This window comes from Rhinoderma darwinii, chromosome 13 (genome assembly GCF_050947455.1).
Source record: "Rhinoderma darwinii isolate aRhiDar2 chromosome 13, aRhiDar2.hap1, whole genome shotgun sequence".
Classification (NCBI taxonomy): Eukaryota; Metazoa; Chordata; class Amphibia; order Anura; family Rhinodermatidae; genus Rhinoderma; species Rhinoderma darwinii.
The window spans coordinates 27,484,553-27,508,596 of NC_134699.1; the positions used below are offsets into that span (position 1 = coordinate 27,484,553).

The 24,044-nt window shown below is 41.6% G+C and overlaps 1 protein-coding gene across 9 annotated transcripts in view; it reads left to right on the top strand.

Moving 5' to 3' along the window:
• Window positions 1–7,337: 7,337 nt before the first annotated feature.
• ATP6V0A1 (ATPase H+ transporting V0 subunit a1) overlaps window positions 7,338–24,044 on the top strand; it is a 48,811-nt gene continuing 32,104 nt past the window's right edge. For 6 of the 9 annotated variants that reach the window (XM_075846942.1, XM_075846950.1, XM_075846946.1 and 3 more), the window contains exons 1-5: window positions 7,338–7,436; window positions 18,305–18,456; window positions 20,176–20,254; window positions 20,870–20,967; window positions 21,485–21,613. In XM_075846942.1, coding sequence (XP_075703057.1) covers window positions 18,340–18,456; window positions 20,176–20,254; window positions 20,870–20,967; window positions 21,485–21,613 — 423 coding nt within the window. In that variant the 5' untranslated portion in view covers window positions 7,338–7,436; window positions 18,305–18,339. Of the gene's footprint in view, window positions 7,502–15,379; window positions 15,660–18,304; window positions 18,457–20,175; window positions 20,255–20,869; window positions 20,968–21,484; window positions 21,614–24,044 lie in introns of all 9 variants that reach the window. The other 3 variants (XM_075846943.1, XM_075846944.1, XM_075846945.1) reach the window with 3 other exon arrangements.

A 24,044-nucleotide genomic window follows, 5' to 3' on the forward strand; every position in this document is an offset into this window, starting at 1 on the left:
CACGGAAGCACTTCCGTGGGACAAGCGTTATTCGCACAATAATAGTAAAAGAATGAATGTAAACAGAAAAGCACCACGTGCTTTTCTGTTTACAAACATCCAAACGGAGTGTCATAAAGATGGCGGCTGCGCGAAAAGCACGCAGCCGCGCATCCATATGAACAAGGCACACGGAGCTGTCAAGTGCCGTTTGCGCACGCAAAATGCTGCGGTTTTTGCGTGTGCACATGCTCGTCTGAATCTGGCCTAATGTTCACTTAAAAAGTATAGGGTCATCAATGCTGGATGTGCACCCGTAGCCGTCCGTAATTACGGAAGCAATGCTAGGCGACGCCAGGTTTGCAGATGTTTGCAAATATGGGGTCCATAATTATGGTCTGTAATTATGGATGAAAAATACGGTCGTGTGCATCGTGCCTTAGACAGTGCAGTCAGAAGATGTGCCAAATTCATTAAAGTGGTGTTTGCTGTATAATAAATCCAGCTAGACATATAAAACCCTTCTTTTTTATACCACCTCTTGGTTGGCATAGTTTATGCAAGTTTTTTTCAGCAATCTTGCCACACGTCAATGCATTTTAAGCCACGCCCCTTTCTGCTAGGTCTTGCACCTTTACCTTTTGAGCATGACAAAAAAAAATCTAAAACTGTTCATAAATATTCTGCCTCAATTTAAATAGTAAATCTGCCCGAATAGCTTTATATTGCCAATTGGCTTCCAGTAAGCAGACATACAAAACGTTCATGAACACCAAGTCCCAGTGTGATAAACAGCAGCCAGTCTTTTTCAGCTGTAGCATGTGTGACTGAAACATGCACTAGAGATGTCCTGCCAGTAGAGGAGACTAAAGAGACACGAGAAACACGAAAAAATTTCCAGTTGTATAATGAATGAGATATACTAGATTATTTTTCATGTTGGATAAAGAAAAAATGGTAACATTAAAAATAAGCTTTATATTTCCACTTCTTAATTTTTTAATCCTGCAAAGTCACTTTACAATAATACTTATGTACGATGCTAGGAGTCCCTGCTACTCCGTGGAACTGCTGTCCCGTACTGAAAACATGATTACAGTACGGGACAGTTGTCCTGCAGAGAGGCAGGGACTCCTAGCATCGTACATAACTATGATGCTAGGAGCCCGTCTCCCTGCACTGTGTTCGGTTCGGGACTTGCGGCCGAAATACGTCCGTCAATTACGGACGTAATTAGTGTGTGTGCACATACCCTTACAAGACAATACACTACAATACAGAAGTATTGCAGTGTATTATACAAGTGATCACATGTTCAAGACCCTAGTGGGAATAAAAAGTAATCAAAAACCATGTATCCCAAAAACTATGCATATTGAAAAAAAAAAGTATATTTAAAAGTTTTTAATACAATATATGGGACATTGTGCCATTTAAAACGACAATGTGTCCCGCCAAGAAAAAAATAAATAAGTTATGGCTCTTGAAAGGAGGGGGATGGAAAAACAAAAAAGAAACGTGTCTTTGACAGGGCTTAAAATGGTTTCCACTCTGGTCATTTTTTTATATATGACATAAATAGTTTTGGGTGGTTTAGAGTGTTTAACCCCTTCCCTCTTTGGCCACTTTTGACCTTCCTGACAGAGCCTCATTTTTTGAAACTGACATGTTTCACTTTATGTGGTAATAACTTCGGAATGCTTTTACATATCCAAGCGATTCTGAGATTGTTTTCTCGTGACACATTGGACTTTATGTTACTGGCAAAATTTGCTCCATACATTCAGTATTTAATTGTGAAAAACACCAAAATGTAGCAAAAAATTTTGAAAATTAACATTTTTCTAAATTTAAATGTATCTGCTTGTAAGACAGGCAGTTATACCACACAAAATTGTTGCTAATTAACATCCCCCATATGTCTACTTTAGATTGGCATCATTTTTTGAACATCCTTTTCTTTTTCTAGGACGTTACAAGGCTTAAAACTTTAGCAGCAATTTCTCACATTTTCAAGAAAATTTCAAAAGGCTATTTTTTCACGGACCAGTTCAGTTGTGAAGTGGCTTTGAGGGCCTTATATATATATTAAAAAAAAAACAATAAATCATCCCATTTTAAAAACTTCACCCCTCAAAGTATTCAAAACAGCATTTAGAAAGTTTCTTAAACCTTTAGACGTTTCACAGGAATTAAAGCAATGTAGAGGTAAAATTTACAAATTTCAATTTTTTTGGGCGAAATTCAATTTCAATCCATTTTTTTTGTAACACAGAAAGTTTTACCAGAGAAATGCAACTCAATATTTATTGCCCAGGTTCTGCAGATTTAGGAAATATCCCACATGTGGCCCTAGTGTGGCAATGTACTGAAGCAGTGGCCTCAGAAGCAATGAACACCTAGAGGATTTTGGAGCCTTCTTTTTATTAGAATATATTTGAGGCACCATAGGTTCGGTTTGAAGGGCTCTTGCGGTACCAAAACAGTGGAAATCCCCCAAAAGTGACCCCATTTTGTAAACTACACACCTCAAGAAAATTATCTAGGGGTATAGTGAGCATTTTGACCCCACAGGTTTTTTGCAGAAATTATTGGAAGTAGGCTGTGAAAATGAAAATCAAAATTTTTGTCAAAGAAAATGTAGTTTTAGCTAATTTTTTCTCATTTCCACAAGGACTAAAGGAGAAATCCCACCACAAAATTTGTAAAGCAGTTTCTCCTGAATAAAACAGTAACCCACATGTGGTCATAAACGGCTGTTTGGACACACGGCAGGGCTTAGAAGGGAAAGAGCGCCATTTGGCTTTTGGAGCTCAAATTTAGCAGGAATGGTTTGCGGAGGCCATGTCACATTTGCAAAGCCCCTGAGGAGACAAAACAGTGAAAATCCCCCACTAGTGAGCCCATTTTGGAAACTACACCCTTTGAGGAAATTATCTAGAGGTATAGTGAGCATTTTGACCGCACGGGTTTTTTGCAGAAATTATTGGAATTAGGCCGTGAAAATTTAAATCTAAATTTTTTCAAAGAAAATGTAGGTTTAACTACTTTTTTCCATTTCCACAAGGACTAAAGGTGAAAAAGCACCACAAAATTTATAAAGCAATTTCTCCCGAGTAAAACAATACCCCACATGTGGCAATAAACGGCTGTTTGGACACACGGCAGGGCTTAGAAGGGAAAGAGCGCTATTTGGCTTTCGGAGATCACATTTAGCAGGAATGGTTTGCGGAGGCCTTGTCACATTTGCAAAGCCCCTGAGGGGACAAAACAATGAAAACGTCCAAAAAGTGACTCCATTTAGGAAACTACACCCCTTGAGGAATTCATCTAGGGGTGTAGTGAGCATATTGACCCCACAAGTGTTTCATAGAATTTATTAGAATTGGGCAGTGAAAATAAAAACAATCCCTTTTCTTCAATAAGACGTAGCTTTAACTCAAAATTTTTCATTTTCTCAACAAATTAAGGAATAAAAGACCCACAAGATTTGTAAAGCAATTTCTCCAGAGTACGGCAAATACCCCATATGTGGTCATAAACTGCTTTTTGGGCACAAGGCAGGGCTCAGAAGGGAAGGGGTGCCATTTGGCTTTTGGAGTGCAGATTTTGCTGGATTGGTTTCTGGTCACCATGTCGCATTTGAAAAGCCCCTGTGGGACCAAAACAGTGGAAACCCCCCAGAAGTGACCCAATTTTGGAAAATACACCCTCAAGGTATTCACCTAGGGGTGTAGTGAGCATGTTAACTCCCCAGGTGTTTTGCAGAAATTAGTGTGCACTCAATGTTGCAGAGTGAAAATGGGATTTTTTCCATAGATATGCCAATATGTAATGCCCAGATTGTGCCACCATAACAAGACAGCTCTCTAATTATTATGCTGTGTTTCCCGGTTTTAGAAACACCCTTTATGTGTCCCTAATCTTTTGCCTGGACATTTGACAGGGCTCACGAGTGAAAGAGTACCATGTAAAATGAAGTCCTAATTTGGTGATTTACAAAGTATTGGTTCACAATTGCAGAGGCTCAGATCTGAAATAATAAAAGAAACCCTGAGAAGTGACCCCATTTTGGAAACTACACCCCACAAGGCATTTATTAAGGGGTGTAGTGAGCATTTTCACTCTACAGGACTCTTCCTTGATTGTGCTGCGGATGGTGCAAAGTAAAAATTTAAATTTTTCCCTAGATATGCTATTTCAGTGTCAAAAATGTCATGCCCAGCTTGTGCCACTGGAGACACATATCCCAAAAATTGTGAAAAGGGTTCTCCCGGGTATGGCGGTGCTATATATGTGGAAGTAAACAGCTGTTTGGGCACGCTGTAGGGTGCAGAGGGAAGGGAGCAACATTTAGCTTTTGGAGGGTGGATTTTGCTTGGTAGTAGTTTTGTTTGAGTATTGCTGATGTTTCCGTTTAGAATGTGGTGGCATATGTAAGCTGGGCAGAGTACATCAGGGGCATAGTCAGGTGGTATAATAATTGGCTTAAAAAAACTGTAAAATAATCCATAGATGTGTATTACGCTGTGAGGCAATCCTTTCTGCACATGCCGGTGTCGCACTGATAAATGGTGTCCTTTCTTATCCCCCTTTAGGTCCACACTCCGCACCTTTGCAGTTGGGGAATTTTGCTGGGAAAGTGTTGTCCTGGTATAATACGGGCACCCTCACTTCCAGCAGATATGTCTGGGCCCTCCCTTTCCTGGTTCCCTAAATTTAGTGCCTTGATATTTCGCCTCTTGAAACAGAAGAAATTTTCCCCTCGGGCCTGCACAACGGCATATTTTTTATTTCCTGATTTATTGGAGCCTTAACTAATTTTATTTTTTCATAGACGTAGTGGTATGAGGGTTGTTTTTATGCGTGACGAGCTGTAGTTATTATTGCGACTTTTTGATCACTTTTTATCCTATTTTTTGGGAGGCCAGGTGACCAGAAAACTGCAATTCTGGAATAGTTATTTCGTTTTTTTTTTATACAGCGTTCACCATGCGTTATAAATTACATGTTCACTTTATTCTGCAGGTCAGTCGGATTCCGGCGATACCTAATTTATAGCACTTTTTTATGTTTTACAACTTTTTGCACAATAAAATTACTTTTGTAAAAAGAATGTATTTTTTCTGTCGCCAAATTGTGAGGACCATAACTTTTTAATTTTTTAGTCGACGGAGCTGTATGAGGGCTTGTTTTTTGCAAGACGAGCTATAGTTCTTATAGGTACCATTTTTGGATACATGTGACTTTTTGATCACATTTTTATTTCAATATTTGTAGGGAAAGTTACTAAAAAACAGAAATTCTGGTATAGAGTATTACGTTTTTTTTTTACGCTGTTCACCACGTGGAATAAATAACATACGATTTTCATAGCTCAGGCCGTTCGGTCGCGACGATACCAAATACGTATGGTTTATCATTTTTTTCAATAATAAAGAATTTGAGAAGGAAAAAGGGCGATTGAGTTTTATTTTATTACTTGAAACTTTTATTATATGTTTTAAAACTTTTTTTTTTACACATTTTTTACAAGTCCCACTAGGGGACTTGAATGTCCAACTGTCTGATTGCTTTTTTACATGTAGTGCAATTTATTAGATCTGTCAGTCATTCACTGACGGCTTCGCCTCCGGTCGGGGACTAATCGGCTCCCGTAATGGCAGATCAGGAGGCCATTGTTAGGCCGCCTGTGGCCATAGCAGCAGTCGGCAGCCCTGATCGCATGGCAGGGCTGACGATCTGCTAGCAACCTCTAAAATGCAGCGTTCGCTTTTGATCACTTCATCTAAGGGGTTAATGGCAGGAAACTGAGCTAGCTCCGGTTCCCAGCAAAAAACACACAAAGAACGGTTCCAACCCACAATCATCTCAAATTCAAAGTTTATGAGATTACAGGGGCATATGGACACCATACACAGGGGACCTCTACTCGGGACCCACTCTTTTAGCCAGAGTGAGGACATTGTTTATTAAAAATTTGTTCATGTTGAGACGGTCCCTAAAACGGTCCATTTGCCACAAAAGGATAATGGCGCATGCAACGCTTTTATTGTGCGCATGCTGTGTATATTTTCTACAGCTTCAGATGTGTCAGGCCCTGTTCTAACGGCATCTATTGACACCAAAAAAACGCCCCAAATCTCCCTCAATTGATTTCAATAGGAGGTAGAGGGGTTATTTTTGACGGGCGCTCGCGGAAGGAAAAATCAGTGTGCCCTATCTTGGAACGGTTTCTGTTTGTTTGGATCGTTTTTTTTACGCTAAATTAAATTAGCTAAATTCAAAAAAAGCCTGAAAAATGCCTCAAATAACGTGTTAAAAAACACTTGCATTTGAAAAGCTGTGTGCACATGCCCTCACGGTACTGAATACGTTTTTAGAAAAAATATGTTCACAAAATGTGCTGAAAACCTGTGGTCCCGAATTGAATAGATTTGAGATTAGTGAGGTAGATTTATCAATATTATAGTATGCCTGAATTTTCAAGTCCTTGAAAATGGCGCAAATTGCTTCAAAGTTATAAAATGGTTCACACGCCATGATACGTTTGGCACAACTTGCTAGGCATTTTTGACACATTTCTCTTCCTCATCCCACCTCACGGCTGTCATACATGTACCCCAATATCCGCCATTAAAACATGGTGCATGTAGTTATTCATTTTAGAGCATTATACTACTCCTCTTTGCAGCGCCATTTTTCTACAACTAGTTAGGTGTATATAATGTGTAAAACAGATAGCTTTGGTGCACGCCGTGTAATCCATGTTTTTGGGGCAATTTGTGACAGAATATATTGGTGGCATAGCCTAGCAATATTCTGCCAACGTCTCTGACGAGACAACCCTGCCTAAACGTTTTTGGATAAAATATGGACCTGAACCCTCATGTTATTGAGCCCTAATACAGTTCCTATCCATTAGAAATGGTGGACGTTCTCAGTATTATTACAGGCCTTCACAGCCTCATTTATGTAATGGAAGGCTAGGACGTCACATATTTCTCCACATAAACATTCACGGTGCCGGTTTTTTTTTATGACAACGTCCGTCTACACGGCTGACGAGACTACGTCGTGAGCACAGTGTGATTCATGTGACCCCCGCCCTCCTCAATGCGGCATATTCCCTTCCCCCATGCCTCTGGGATAAGGTGTCACGTGATAGACAGCCAATGTCATCAGCGGCCATGTTATTTGTGGGCAGCACAGTCCTAATTATTACATACAAATCAGGTTTAGAATAGCCCATGCCTTAGGCCGATGTGAAATAAACCTTCTTCGTACGTGCGTGTTCTTCTATCAATATCTAAACTTGAAAACTTTCTAAGCAAACACGACAGAAACGCAGCATTCCCTGAGCACTCCTGGCAGTGACGTGTACGTGACGTCACGGGGCTGAGCTCCAGACTGAAGGAGGAGGAAGGGGCAGCTGATGCTGTGCTCTCATCTACAAGGTACGGGGATTACAGAATAAATGGAGGAAAGGGGAGAAAACGGTGAATGTTGGGGATCATATAGGGTAACGTGCTGACTGCAATGTAGGGGTGTTATGTAGTGGCTGCTGTATATTTATGTATCTATGGCTGAGTATACAGGCTTGTGTCTCACCTTCCCTGTGATCTTGTAATGTATCGCACAGTGACAGATCAAACAATGGTTGCATTCTCTGTATGTGATATATATATATATATATATATATATATATTACACGCACACATTTATGTATATTTAATCCTTGTACATTTGCATTGTTGCTATATTATTATGTTGTTTATATTCATACAGTTTATTACTGAATGATTATGATCAGCCTGAGATGCTGCATTTTCTGGTCATTTATTTTTTGCATTGATTCCCCAATATGCAGCAATGGCTGATCGTTCTTATTGATGGTCCATGTTTCGATATTCGCTCCCTGAAATGCACCTTATTCCATACAGAAGTCATGGCGCGGTTCTCCACTGGTGCCCCCGTCCTCTGGACAGAGAGCCACTGATAAAACGTCTCTCGCTTTGGTGGACCCGGCCGATCATGTATTACTTGGTCATCCAATCATTTAAATGGCCGACATGTTCTACTTTATTTGCGGTACAGGTGCCGCAGCAGGGGAAACGTGTCGCTGTTCACTGGTAGATTCAGGCGCGGGCCAGCTACAATTGACAAGGGGGTATCTCTATGAGACAACCTCTTAAAAAGGCGAATCATTCTTATTATCTCCACTATATCCAGGGCTTGTCTGTTTCGAAAAAAAACAACTTCTGTATTAGGCGCTATTTTGGCGTGTTTAACCAATAGTCGTGGGTTTTTGGGGAGCTGCCTGTGATCTGCGTCCGAGTTATTGTTAAGGAGCAACGATCAGCTACTTGCATTCCCCATAAAATTAAAATTCTGGAGAATCTCTTCTGAGAATTTTCTGTTTTTGGGCTCGGCCACTCGTAACGGAATTGCAGTGTTTTTTCCAGCCGTCGTTTCGGCCGGGAAAAACGCAGCAGCATAGTGGATGAGATTTAACAAATCTCATCCACACGCTGCGTAAAATTTATGAGCTGAAATTGACCTGTGCACCATATCTTTCGGACCGCAGCATGTCAATTCCTGCTATGGATAGTTGACAGAATTGCTGTGTTTTTCATAGATGTCTCCATCTCCTAACATTGGGAAAAGTGCGGCAATTTACACACTATTTTCGACCGCAAAAAACACAGGAAATGGTGCGTTTTTGCTGAAGCGGAAAGCCTTTGACTTTCAATGGAATTGCTGCAGAAATTTTCTGCACCAATTCCGTTGTGTATGGACAAGCCCTTACTTACTGTTCCTCTGCTATTCCTCCTGGACATGTATGAATAAATGGACAACTGGGTGTTACCATTCCCCTTGTAAAAGGGATGTGTCCCTAGACAATGACTCTGTTCAATCAATGTTGTCTGCATCAAACTATGTAGGGATGCATCCTATTCCCCAGGGGAATAGTAACTTCAAATTGACAATCTATTCAGACATTTCCATGAGGAATAACAGGAGAGCTGACCGGTCCTGTTTTATTGAAAATATATTCACAAATGACCCTTTCCTATTAGCTACAAAGAGCGTCTCTCATATTGGAGGAAGTGTGTGTGTGTGTGTGTGTGTGTGTGTGTGTGTGTGTGTGTGTGTGTGTGTGTGTATATATATGTGTGTGTATATATATATATATATGTGTGTGTATATATATATATATATATATATATAATCTCTCTTGTGGTTATATAATGTGTCTAGGCAGCAATTCTGTAGCTTTGTTAGATGAAGGAGCCCCATGAATAATTTCTGGGTCTGATACAATAACGGCAGTAGTAGTTCGCACAGTTCTACCACTATTGTTCTTTTTTCAGTCCCGTAAATCATTGCAGTACAGGTCGCTCTCCCTTTCATATCAACTGGCCCTTCTGCATTCAGGTCAAAGTATATTCGTTCTGCAGATATTTTTCATGTTATTTCAATAGTGTTAGAAACCTCTTGTGATAATACATTTAAAAGGAAGAATGATTAACAAAATTCTTCAGTTCTTGGTAAAGACCATACAAGCCGTGTATATACACTTTGTAATAACTCGCATATAAAAGTCTTGTCCGTTTCACTGCTGATGTGATGTCTACCGGGGGTGATTTATTGACACGTTAAGCATCAAGTGTTTTTTGATACATTTTTTGGGGCTGTTTTTCTATTGACCCAATGAAAAACTGCTCCAAAAACGGCACAAGAAGGGACATGCACTTGTTTTTATGGGGCGTTTTTTCAAACAGCCGCATAAAAAAACTCCCCGACGGAAGGAAACGCCGTTTTTCCCATTGAAATCAATGGGCAGATGTTTGGGGGTGTTTATGCCCTGAAAAACGGCTGAAAATAAGCCGTATGAACATACCCACATGCTACTTTTTTTTACAAGTTTTTTTAATTCAGCAGTATAAAAATACACCTCATGTGAACAGCACGGTGTATTTCCCATTGAAATCAATGGGAAACTGTTTGCTGGCTTATTTCAAGTGTAATTTGGAGCGTAAAATGAGGCTTTTACGCTCCAAAATCAGCCTGAAAATTAGCTGTGTGTAGCCGTCTTACTTGTTAGAAGAGTCGCATGGCAATAAGCAAATCACAAAGTGTCACCCTGCTAAAACCCCTAGCGATCAAACCTTGCCAGTAAGTGTTTGATTTCCCTACAGTGCCGCCACAGGGGAAATTAAGTATTACAGACTATTCATTCATATCAATGACAGGTCCTCCAGAGCAAGAATCACTCTTTGTAGCCACTCTCTACTCTGGCGAAAGAGATGAGGATCCTGAACAGGGGACCCTTCTCTATTAACTCAGAACTCCATAATAGGGTGTATCAAAATGGGTTTTCTAAACTGGACACCCCTTCAAAGCTTTCCGGTTGCTGATGTGTAGGGTCTTTAAATATGACGACCTCGCGCAAAAGCAGAGCGGGCGCCATAGCCGCCGGGTCTTTGCTGTGTTGCACAGCAGGGACATCAGTAACACATGCGAGCAGAAAAATTTCTGATCGCAAGCATTTAACCCCTCTGATACCGGTGTCCGATGTGACCACCGGCATCTGAGGGGTTTTTACTGCCCCATTTGCTTTGGGGCCGGTCACCGGCTCCCATGCAGCGAGATTGCGGGAGCCAGTGTACTCCTATAGCAGCTCAGAGACCTGTGAACGCTCCCAGCCCTGATATAGGAATATCGCTATTGAGAACTGCCTGTGACAGGTCGTACTAGCAATGCAGTGATTTTGCCATAGACTGCAATATTGTGATAATGGCTGAAGCACCGTTTTTTTTTTGTTTTGTTTTGTTTTTTTTTGTTTTTTTTTGCCACTTCAGCCCCTTAAAAATTAAATAAGTGATCCAAATGCCCGGCATTCCCCAAAATGGTATTAATAAACACTACATCTTTCCACGTACAAAAAGACGCCTTTCACAGCTCTGTACATAGAAATATAAAAAAAGCTACGGGGGTCACAATGTGGCGATGCAAAAATGTTTTAGTTTCTTTCAAACTGTTCATTTTTTTTTAAAGGTACTAAACCATAACAAAAACAATGTAAATTTGGTATCACCATGATCGTACTGACCTGCAGAATAAACTGAACGTGTAACTTTCACAGTAAAATTCAAACTGCAGAAAAGAAACCCATAAGAATATGGCAGAACTGCTGTTTTTTTTCCGATTCCACCACATTCTGAAATTTTTTTTCCAGCATCCCAGTACAGCGCACATAATATTAGAAAGTACAACTTGTCCCGTAAATTAGTCTGGTCCTGAAAGGGTTAAGCTGCGTGACGATCATGAGGTTCAGGTACAGGACTGCAGCCTTGGCATGAGTCCAGCCAGTTCATTTGGACCAAAAGGGGATGTCAGAGAAAAATAGCCAACTAAGAAGTGGCAGATATCCTGTGACTTGCAGTGTGGGAACGGCAACGATGGTAAGTACCGTATATTATAACTATTATTTGTTTATTATTATTTTTTGTTTAACATCATGAGTGCGTAGGAGCATATTTTTAGGCCTCATGCACAAGAACGTGCTTTTGCGGCCGCAATTCCCCCGAAAATCCACGGGAGAATTGTGGCCCCATTCATTCCTATGGGGCCATGCACACAACTGTGGTTTTCACAGTCCGTGCATGGCCCAGGAGTCCGTACTGCAGAAAGAACGGGCAAGCCTTATTACGCCCGTGTTCTGCGGTCCGGGCTCATTGAAAATAATGGCCATGCACTTTGCGGTTTGCGGGCGGCTCGCGGCTGTCACTCCGTGGCCGGCCACCCCGAAAATCACGGCCGTGCACATGGCTACGGTCGTGTGCATGAGGCCTTAGGGGTCGGGAAACCATCTTTACCGAACATGTGATGTTTTTGTGGTTGCTGCTTAATTCCTTAGTGACCACCAATACGCTTTTTCAAGGTGGTCACTAATGGGCCTTAGGTTAGGCCACCACCTTTTCACAGCAGCCTAGTTTAAGTCCTGCATGGATGTCCCATGCAGGCTTGAGCAGGTGCTCGGCTGTCTTATGACATCGGGGCTCCTGCTCCAAAGGTAGCGATCAAAGTCTCCTTTTGATCATGACCATTTGACCCCTTAGATGCCGCGGTCACTAGCAACGGCGGCATCTGAGTGGTTTACAGGGGTAGGGGGCTACCTCTGTCACCTATCGGCGGCCCACATATGCGGTTGCATAATAAAAGTGCATAGTGAAAAAAACCAGAAAATGTTTTCCATAAAAAGTGGTTTTATGTAGTAAAAGTATAAAAAATAAAAATACACATGTATGGTATTGCTGCGTTTGTAATGACCCGGACAATAAAGTTAACTTCTTAAACCGCAAGGGAAACGCTGCAGAAATACAACGGCATAATTATTCCCCCCCCCCCCCAAAAATAATAACATTTAATGTACCCCAAAATGGTACCAATGAAAACTAAAGCTTGTCCTGTAAAAAAAAATACAAAAGTTATGGCTTTTGATATGTGACGATGCAAAAACAAATAATTTTAGTGAAAAGTGTTTTTTATTGTGCAAAAACATTGAAACATCAAAAAATTATACATATGTGGTATTGCCGTATTTGTACCGACCCATATTGTAAAGCTAACATTTTATGTACAGCGCACGGTGAAGGGCGTACATTTAACAGGTGTAGAACAATAGCGGAACTGCTGTTTTTTTTTTTTTTCTATTTCCCCCCTCCCAAAGAAAAGTTGTGAATCAAAAAATTCTATTTACCCCAAAATGGTGCCATTGAAAAATAGGTCTTTGAATGCGACGATGGTAAAACAGGGAAAAAAATTGCTGGGTCATTAAGACTTAACCCCTGAGTGACCAGCCTATTTTAACACGCACCACATGACAATGTGCCAGTAACAAAATGACTAGATTATAAGGAAGTGGTGTATCTATAATGGTATATTGTTTCCTGAAGTAATGGCGCCAGCCGCTGTTTGTTCTGTCACGAGTCTAATAAATGACACTTATTTCTTTGAGGACTAATCCGCCTCTCTGATGACTGGTTTTATCGTTTTTCAACATCAAAGCTAGATCATATTTGTATACTATTTAATGACCCCTTAAAATAAATGGGGCTCTATTAAATATATCTGTATATGATCATTGAACAAATGACATTACACAATGTGCCCATTGGTCGAGGCTTCTTACTAATCACAACCAGCGTGAATTACGGAAAATACGTAATACAGAACACATTTTTTATATCTTGAGTCCGCTTATCAGGAATCAGAAAAATAGAGAGACTTATGTACTATGGCGCTGATTCTCATTGAAAGCGATACGAGCCGAGAGAGGTGTATCAGCCGCGTTAAAAAACACCCCATTGGGACGGAACGCAGTTTTTCCCATTGAAATGGGCAGATGTTTGGAGGCGTTCAGCCCCCGCATTTCTAACCGTTTTCGAGGTGTTTACGGTCCTGAAAAACGACTGAAAATAGCCCGTGTGAACATACCCTAATACAGTAGCGTGATGTGCCCCTAGTCAAGAGTATAGATCAGTGAATGATTAAAGGGAGTCCGTTGCCAGAATGTCCGAGTTAAACTAGTAACCGGGTATTTTAGATGAGACGAACCTGTTTATAACGTTTATTTTCAATTTCTGCTTACTGCCTCCTCTATAGAGAAATTAGTTTGAATAACTTCATGCTAATGAGCATTTAGGTGCAACGAGGGCGTCACCGTTGCTTCTAAATGCTCTTCCGTCGCTCCCCAGTTCAAACCCCCCTTCCTCACTTCTTACTTTAATTGACGGGCCAGGCAGAATAATCGGCACGTTCATGCCTGGCCCTGTACCGTCTGTAACGCGGGCGTCCCTTCTATTTAGGTCTCATGCACACGACCATAGTGGTGAGCACGGTCGCGATTTTCGGCTCGGACGCCTGCAGAGTGTCATCCGCGGGCCGCCTGCAGAGTGTCATCCGCGGGCCGTGCACATGGCTGCGTGCATTCATTTCTATGAGCCTGGACTAGAAAACATGGGCGTAATAAGACATGTCGTATCTTTTTGCGGTCCAGGCTCGCAGGCAATGCACGTACCGTGGAAACCACGGTCGTGTGCATGGGCCCATTGAAATGGATGGGGCCGCAATTCACCCACAACAATATGTTCGTGTGCATGGGGCCTTACTCGGTGCATGCGCAGTATGATCTTTCCATTCTAATTAGCACTACTGCGCATGCTCCGAGTAAAGAGAAGATTTGTCTCCTCTACAATACACTGTTACTAGTTTAATATGGGCATTCTGGTGACAAACTTCCTTTAAAGGAGTTGTCTGCTTTGGAGAATCCTTAGGGTATGTTCACACGTACAAAAAGTGTCTGAAAATTACGAGGATATATTCAAGAAAAACGGTCTCTGATTTGAAGGCGTACTTGAAGCTTTCTTTAATTTGAGGCTTGCTTTTTAGGCGTTTTTCATAGTGTAAATGGAAAATCGGCTCCAAAAACACCTCAAGAAGTGACATGCTCCTTCTTTTTACAAGGCTGTTTTTTAAATTCAGCAGCGTAAAAATAAGCCTCATGTGAACAGCACAGCGTATTTCCCATTGAAATCAATGGGAAACTGTTTGCCGGCTTATTACAAGTGTAATTTAGAACGTAAAACGAGGCTTTTACGCTCCAAAATCAGCCTGAAAATTAGCCTTGTGTAGCCGTCTTAGTTGTAAAGGGTCCCGTGGCAAACCCATGTAAAACCCAGATATTTGCTAACCTTTGATTCCCTCTTATATACAGATCTGTTTCATCCTTGGGCTTCATCTGCACAGAAAAGGGATCTGGTTTTGATCTCATGCATATTGCTGATCCATAAAACTACTCGTAGAAATTGTTTCCTCTGTATACTTCCAATTTCACACTCAGCCTTTTTCTCATGGATTTATACGGAATCCTTGGGGGGAAAAAAAAGTTTCATTACCTGCCGCATTATGCCGGTAATTTCCCGTAGAGAGACAGTGATGCTGGTTGGCACGTTTTAAATGTACATTTGCCATACATTAGAGATGGCCGTTTTCTGGTCTGCGACCATTGAGATCTGCCTTTGTCTGGTTCGGGCATCAATTGATAGGATTCAGATCTGTCGTTTGGCAAAAAAATACAACACGATAGATCAAATCTTCCCGCAAATATGCCTTAGGACAGGGTCTATCATGCTGGTTTTATCACGTGAAGGCTCCGTCATCCAGCAGAAAATGGTCACATTGGACTTTTTACACGTCCAAAATCTCAAGTGCATGGCCAGCGTAATAGACATTCCAGTTATGAAAGCCGTTGAATGTCTGTCTGATTATTCAAGCAGTAATAAAGACTGAACTTCAGGAGCAATCAGATCATGACTTTCCGTTTGTCTCACAGATCAGCTGCTTACCATATGATGTTTTCATCCGCCCAAGAGCGATCTGACTAATACTCTGCTATGTCCATTTTGTCACATTATTCTCAAATGATCCAAGGGCACCTGCTGTATAAACTTTCCTATTGTATTTAAAACAGCCAGGACGGCTTGTTCCATGTAGTATTTGCACAGCTGTCATTGCAAGAAGTGCAGCAACCGTTCTCGGAGGTGCAGTCTCTGCAATCTTATATGTGACGTCATCAGTGTCGCATCACAAACATCGTCCTGGCGCTGCCCGACGTAAGTACTGCATGTGCCGCGTCATGCTGAGGGGCCCAGAGGGGAGAAAGGGTGAGGTAATAATTATTTTTAATTTGTCCGATGGGGGGAGGGGCAAGGTACTGGGCCTCTGCCTTGCTACGCCCCACAGAGTGAAATCTGCGCCAGCTAGACGCTTGCGTAGATTTCCACAATAAATTACTCAAGTTTTCTAGCGTGAATTATAATAAATTTGTTGCACTACTGTGCCCCTTTTGTGAAGCTACGTCTCCTGCCCACAAGTGTCGAGGACGGCGTAAAAAGGCCTAAAAATCGCAAATAGGCCCTTAGTGGCTTTTCTATGCCCGAAAACTGGTGTAGAATGGTTGATCAATTCCCACAGTGTTTCTATTGCATTTTTGTGATTTGTGTGTGTGTGTGTGGTGTTTTTTTTTTTTTTTTTGTGCAGCCAGATGTTACATAAGTCTGTGGTAAAATATAGAACGCACTACATACAGGCATTTTATGCTTGTGGCGTTTTTGTTGTCTGTGTTTTTTTTCCAAATGCAGCATGCTCTGTGCGTGGCATGTTTTCCCATTGGCTTCTGTATAGGACTTCAAAAACGTCATACGGGTAAGGCCACGCGGAGCAGCCCTGACCTGGTCACAATGCGGCCAACAATATGCACCCTGTCAATGGCCACACGTATAATGCCCCCCACACGTATAAGTTATGCTGCCCCATACATTATAATGCCCCCATATGGTATAATGGCGCCTTAGCTGCCCCTAGTGCCAGTGTCCACATATAATGTGCCAGTGCCCATGTAGATAGTGCCACCCCCCCTGTAGATAGTGCTACCCCCGCCCCTGTAGCCATTGGAACTCCCTCTAGGGATCGAATCCCCAGCCAGAGCATCGGCAACAGTCTGGCCAGGGATTCTGCCACTGTCCATATATGGACATTGACGTCAGTGGCTTCCCCGGGCTCAGCTCAGTAGCTCTGTGCCAGGGGAGTCCTTTGACTGTACTAATACTAAAGCAGGAAGCTGACGGTTCCCTGCTTCAGCTTTGGGTTCAACTTTATCTGTGTCCTGAGGACGCATTAACAGTTGACACCGAGAGTCTGGGACATACCACTGGTGGCCCAGGACAGTGGGACGATTGGGAGGTATGCAATCCGGGACGGCTGGGAAGTATGCAATATGCTATCACTTTTATAAGATTGGAATAATCCTTTAATAACTGGGATCCTGGAAAACGGCATCTCTTGCTGGCTCATGGGTGAAGAATATTTTACTGTGGTTTTATTCTTTACAAGGTTTCCAACTTATTAAAAAACTCTATAATGGCTTCTGCCAGCGCACCTTACGGGTTTACCCAGACATGTATTTGTAGCGGGATAGATGATGATATTGATTTACATTTATACCAGCTTTTTCATGTCTATGCAAATCTCTTAAACGGTTTATTTTGAGTAATAAAAAGCCTTTGCAAGGCTAACATAATAAAATGTCCTATTCAGTCAGGATCCTACATGGACAGAATGTCATGTTTCATTTTCTGCCAGGAAGTGTTATATTTCAGATATGACCAGATGTTTGTATAGTTCCGTGTTAGATCTGCAGGGATTCATTTACATTACAAAGAGTGACTCTTCTTTTTGAATCACAGATGTCCAACCGATGAATTATACCCCAAGTAAGAACCGTTTGTTAATGGGGTCTCTGGAAATCTAATATGTTTTGTTTGGAGCTTCCTTTCTTCCGAACATGGGTCTCACAGCAGGTCTCAGGACAGTGTCTTGTGGATTCCTGCCGACAAAGCTCGGTGAAATGGGTTGTCGACTTTGACTTCACAGTTCTCATTGAAATAAATGGACTGTTCATGCGCCAGATCCTGATCAAGACACGTTCTTTGTAGCTGCTCTCTTCTTTGGGTCATAGATTCGGGTCTTGGACTCTATTAACTCTTCGTTCTGGTTAAAGGAGTTGTCTAATGAAGTCCACGCCTTTCTATATGCAATATTAGAGCATATTAGATGTCACAGGCATAGACCATAGATGCTTATGGTCTGGCGGACGCAGCCTGTCCAATGAAACAATAGGCCATTATTTTTAAAACATGCAAAGGAAATGTTATAACCAAGTGATTCCACATCTGGCTATACAAGTGGTTGCCAGGTGTAAAGGCCCTTCTACACGGGCCAATGATTCGGCAAACGAGCGTTCATATGAATGGTCTTTCCCGATCATTGCCCTATGTAAACAGGGCGACGATCAGTCGATCTGATCTTTTATGCGGCCAATAAAATGGTCGCTAGTTGGCAGCGCATGTGCTGCCGACATTATGCAAATGCATGGGGACAAATGATCATGGCTCTTTGAGACTGGAGCGAACGAGTGTCGGTCAACGATACAGCGCGTTGATCGGCGCTCATACTCTCAGCCGATATCTGGCCGTCTAAAAGGACCTTTAGGGAATCTGGACCCGCAGTGATAAACTGATTGCTGCATCGGCTTCTACTCATGAAGACCACTCCTCTAATACAATACCGGAACTATAAAAGCATTGGGTATACTGACGATTGTATCTCATACATTAAAAACGTGCAAGTATCTTGTTGTTATACGTATTTCTGGGTATAGGTTTCTAACCTTTTTTTTTTAATTTTTTTTTAATTTTAGTTTTAATAGGATAAGTATCAAGAAAATCCAGAAAGATGGGGGAGCTCTTCCGCAGTGAAGAGATGACATTGGCGCAGCTCTTTCTCCAGTCTGAAGCTGCTTACTGCTGTGTCAGTGAACTGGGAGAACTGGGAAAAGTACAGTTCCGAGATGTAAGTTTACAAAGTACCTAGTGGTGTCCAGTGATTTATGTAACCTGAAGTTCTCCATGTTATGACAACAGGAAGTTTTAGTGTATATTATTACTGTATCATTTAGTTTTTACAATATTGTTCTACCATAACTATGCTAAACGCCTGAACTTTCACATATGACTGATGTTCGCGCCAATTTCTCACTCCTCCCAACTTATACGTTAAAGTGAGAACCGCAATGGTTATCTACATGGACCTCACAAGCCGCTTTATCTGGTTCTGTTCCTGTAGGACTGGCATGGACAGAACAGGGTAGTTACTGGTGACCATTTCCTGATCAATACATTCGTGGCCCTGCATGGTCAAAGGACAACATTTTATTAAAGGCGTTGTCTGAGATTAGACCAAAAAAATTATTTACCCCCATAAACCGTGCCACTCTTGGCTGTGTCTGGTATTGCAGCTTAGCCCTCTTTATGTGAATGGTTACAATACCATAAACCGCCCTTGGACAGGAAAGGCGCTGTTTATGGGGAGAAAATCTTTTGATGCCGTTATTTTGTTAGTCTTGGAACGAAACTCCCCATTCGTCACCTTATTTCCTATGTATCCGTGTAAGGCCGCATGCACACGACCGTGCCAGTAATCATTATAAAGTACGGGAGCACGGTCCGTAAAACACATGATAGGACATGTCCTATCTTTTGCATAAGGTTTCCATGGCACTGACACCTTCCCGTAAATACATGTATTTAGTCTAAAAAAAAATATCAACCTTTCCATTCACTGATAGCAAGCAGAGATTTTGAAAGTGTTAAATGAAAACACAAAGTATATAAAAAAAAAAAAGTTGCAGAACTTTTCTCATGACACAATGAGTAAGCTTATATAAGACCGGACAAGGTATGACCTAGTCACATTGCTAAGATTATGTATTCTGACCTAACTTGTGTGGGCGTCTTTGAATAAAATGTACTGAAATCTATCCCAGGACTTCTAAGGAAAGAGAATTGTCTGCTGAATGCAGCTTTAGTTCCTCGGAACAGACCAGATTAGGAAATTACAAAGGGAAACTGTTTCCTGTTACTGTATTTTGCTTAGTGTCATCAGAACATGTACGTGATTGGAGTTGCAAAACTTCATAAAAACCCCATATATAGCAAAATTCCTATAACCTGGCGTGGTCGGACCATCGAGCTGCCAGTATATTTGGATATTGCACATATACACTCCATTGCTATGTGTAGGTCCTGGCAACAACGATTGACAGTTGTATAGACCTTCTGCAGTGTCGGCCCTGGCATGGGGATATCCGCGCAGACCTCGTGGCCTACACATCTACTGTACCGGGCCCACTTGCCACCACAGATCCAGTACCAGACTCTGTGTGTGTGTGTGTGTATATGTGTATGTGTGTATATATATATATATATATGTGTGTGTTCTATCTATCTAATGTAGCCAAGGCACCTAGAAATTTGTTACAGCGCCTAATTTTTGGTTGCTTTCTATTGATGTCTATGTAAGGTCTTGTTGACTGGGTACAAACAAATTCCAATTGTCTCCTGGAGGGGTCTGGCTCCATAAGTCTATGGCAATTTGTCCATAAGTGAAGAACTTGGAGCTTAGACTCCTATTGTTTTGGAGAAAGATGATCAGAATGGAAGTGTTCTGGATATATATTGTATTTGTATGTAACGATTTGCACCCCTCACTCACAAATTATTATTTTTTTAGTTAAATCCTGATGTTAACGTTTTCCAGAGGAAGTTTGTCAATGAGGTCAGAAGATGTGAGGAGATGGACCGTAAACTGCGTATGTTTTTTTTTTTTTACTTGGGCGCCTGATTGATTTAACTGAGAGAGTAGTTAGTTCTAATGGGACATGGCACAGATCATTGGTTATTATACGGCTTGGATCGATAACCAAGATTCTCTGTTTTAGGTCTATTTTAATGGCAAATTCATTAATTTTATGGTGTCACATGAGGCTTTTCTTCCAGTAATAATGCCGTATCTTTCTAAAGGTGCTCTGTATTCCTGAGAGTGCAATAATTAATGATATCCTCCAAGAACTGTAGGTGGCAATACACATTAAGTTACCTTTTTTAATGGGGAACAAAGGTTCGAGCATGATGAAATCCAACATGCCCGATCCTTCTTGCCACCAACATCTGTCGTCTGGGGAGAATCCTGTGACCGCCATACACCTTAGATCGCTGGCTGATTCTGCTGAAATCGGTGGGCTCCTCCGAGTTTTTTTCGAATTTGTATCGGCAACTTAGCGCAAAAAGGCTTAGTAGAACTTTCCGTCTTGTTTTTATCATATTCTTTCTTTTTTTATATAATGTCACGTGACCAGCTTATTCTTGTCCAAACAATCGACATAGGGTCTTTTGTAAAGGCAGATGTTCTGTTTTTCTGCTTACAGGGTTTGTGGAGAAGGAGATTAAAAAAGCAAGTATCCCAATTCTTGACACAGGAGAGAACCCGGAAGTCCCCTTCCCAAGGGACATGATTGACCTTGAGGTGAGACTGAATATCTTCTCCATTTATTGGTCCTTAATCCGTCCATCCTTCTCGACAGTGTGATTCTCTGTGAAAGCTGCTATACAGATCGGATCTGTGGTATTAGGCAGCTCAGAATTCCCATTATTGTCTAGTGCCGGAGATGGCCATCATTTAAATATATTTAACCATTGAAAGGGTCAGACAGACGTCTAATTATATTACCTGTCTTATGCTTGCCTGACCCCTACCAATGTGTACCAGCCCGTTAAAAGTGTTGTCCTAGGGCAGTGGTGTCCAACTTGTGGCTGTCCAGCTATTGCAAAACTACAACTCCCAGTATGACCTGACAGCCTGCAACTGTCGTGGCAGGCAGGGAGTTGAATTTTGGCAAAGCTGAAGATCCACAGGTTCATAGTATAAAAAAACCAGGGCCTGATCATTGTAATCTGGGTCTACTACAATACCCATGTTCTCGAAAAGCCTTGTTTAGATGCCCTCTTGCTTTTGCTAATTATATAATGTCTCTTACTAACAGGCTAATTTTGAGAAGATTGAGAATGAATTGAAAGAGATTAACACCAACCAGGAGGCTTTGAAGAGGAACTTTCTGGAGCTGACTGAATTAAAATTTATCCTCCGCAAAACTCAACAATTTTTTGATGAGGTCAGCGTTTCTTTGTCTCCTGATTTCTGAAATTGACCTAATTACACAAGGATGGGTTTGTGTTCTCCGTTTGCGAATTGAAGATTTTCTTCCGCACCAGTAAATACTGGGTTAACCATTGTACTCTTGAATTGGGAGTGTAGTCTGTAATGTTTATAGTCCATCCCAGCAGAGGTGGATATGTCTCTTTTTATAACTCAGACAACTTATTTCTTGTTTGGAATCGCCCACCGGACAGAATGACTGAAACTGTCATCATCTTTTATGTATTGATTATTATAAAAGATCTACGTTACGTAGCATGTGATTGTATTCCAAGAAGGTGAAATGTAGGGTATTGGATGTTGCCTTTTATTCCATTCATATGTGCTGGAATTTAGGCTCGTCTTTATTTCTGCTTCGTCTTCCCTAAAATACTCCATCGTTCTGCCTGCTGCTTACTTTTCCAGCATGCACCTTTAAAGCGGTTTTCACTTTAATCATTATGAACTATCCGCTCTATAGGTGATAAATATCTGATCGGTGGGGGTCTGACCACTGGGACCCCCAAGGATTATGAGAACGGGCAGACCTTGCTGTTCTTAAGAGCACCATAGGAATGGAGCAGTAGTTCTCCTGCTCAGCCTCCGCTCCATTCATGGGGCTGTCGAGGATAGCGCTCAGCAGCCCCATAGAGATGGAGATGAATCTCTATGGGGCTATGCTCCCAGCAATGGCAAAGGTAAGCCCGTTCTCCCAGCGGGTGGACCCCTACCAATCAGATTTTTATCAACTATCCTGTAGATGGGTGATAAATAATGATTATGGGAAAGCCCCTTTAAGTAAATTTTTGCCGCTTTCTGCTGCCTCTCATCATTTCCCCTTGTCTCACAGTACTGAATACACTTTCAGTGTCTTGGGTCCAGTCTGTTGTATAATTCCGCTTTCACAGACATCTTCATTTGATATTCAGTTTTTGTTGCCTCCACTATTTATCAGTCTCCTGTTGTTGTCTTCTTCCACTATAAATTAGTCACTTTTTCCTTTTCCTTCGTGTTGACACACTTATTCACACAGTCTTCACTGTCTTGTTCCTTTCCTGACTCCCGCTTGCGCGGCTTGTCCCTCTCCTGACTCCCGCTTGCGCGGCTTGTCCCTCTCCTGACTCCCGCTTGCGCGGCTTGTCCCTCTCCTGACTCCCGCTTGCGCGGCTTGTCCCTCTCCTGACTCCCGCTTGCGCGGCTTGTCCTTCTCCTGACTCCCGCTTGCGTGGCTTGTCCCTCTCCTGATTTCCTTCTCCTTCTTTTCATACTGCCTGAATAACTTTCAAACTGATATTGCTTGTGAGAATACAGAGGGCTACGATACACATTACAATAGTATGAAGAGACTGGTTATTATTGGAACCTGTATAAACCGCTTCAGTCACTCTCTTCTCTTTTCTGCTCGCTGCCTGTGTGCCCTTTACATTAAATCACCTACCTGCCCTTGCTAAATACTTAGACATGCTTTCTATCTATTTAACGGGCTCTACTCACTTTTTCTTCCTACTAATATTTTTACCTTTTTTAGCTTTCACCTTGGATTTGCTTTTTATTGCTGACTGGTTTACATTTTATTTTTAATACAAGCAGCGATTTTATTTTTATTTTTTTGTTCTTAAGATCCCGCTCTTCATTCAGTGCAGGGATTTAACTTTTTTTTTGCTTTGAAATAACAGGGATTTACCCATTTCTGAGCAGCAGTTGCTATTCTTAGTTGTGTTATGGGGAGGTTTAGACATGGTGGGTGTATGTAACAAGGTAAGTGCAGAATGAACACCCACCGACCCCCCTCCCCCCTTTTTAATGTATTAGCTTTCCTGAATGCTGCTTTAAAGAGGCTCTGTCACCACATTATAAGTGCCCTATCTTCTACATGATGTGATCGGCGCTGTAATGTAGATTACAGCAGTGTTTTTTATTTAGAAAAACGATCTTTTTTGACGGAATTCTGACCTATTTTAGCTTTATGCTAATGAGTTTCTTAATGGACAAGTGGGCGTTGTGAAGAGAAGTGCATGACGCTGACCAATCAGTGACCAATTTAGCGTCATACACTTCTTTCCATTAATTTACACAGAACATCGTAATCTAGCTAGATCACTATGTGCAGCCACATACACACACATTAACGTTACTCAAGTGTCCTGACAGTGAATAGAGATCACTACCAGCCAGGACGTGATGTCTATTCAGAATCCGGAGACTTCAGTAATGTTTGGTTGATTTACAGCACAGCAAGCGTAGTCTCGCGAGATTACGCTGTAAACTGTCATTTAAAACGAGATTGCGCTTGCCTTGCTGTAAATCTCACACAGACGTTACCGAAGTGTCAGGATTCTGAATAGACATCACGTCCTGGCTGGAGGTGATGCCTATTCATTGTCAGGACACTTGAGTAACGTTAATGT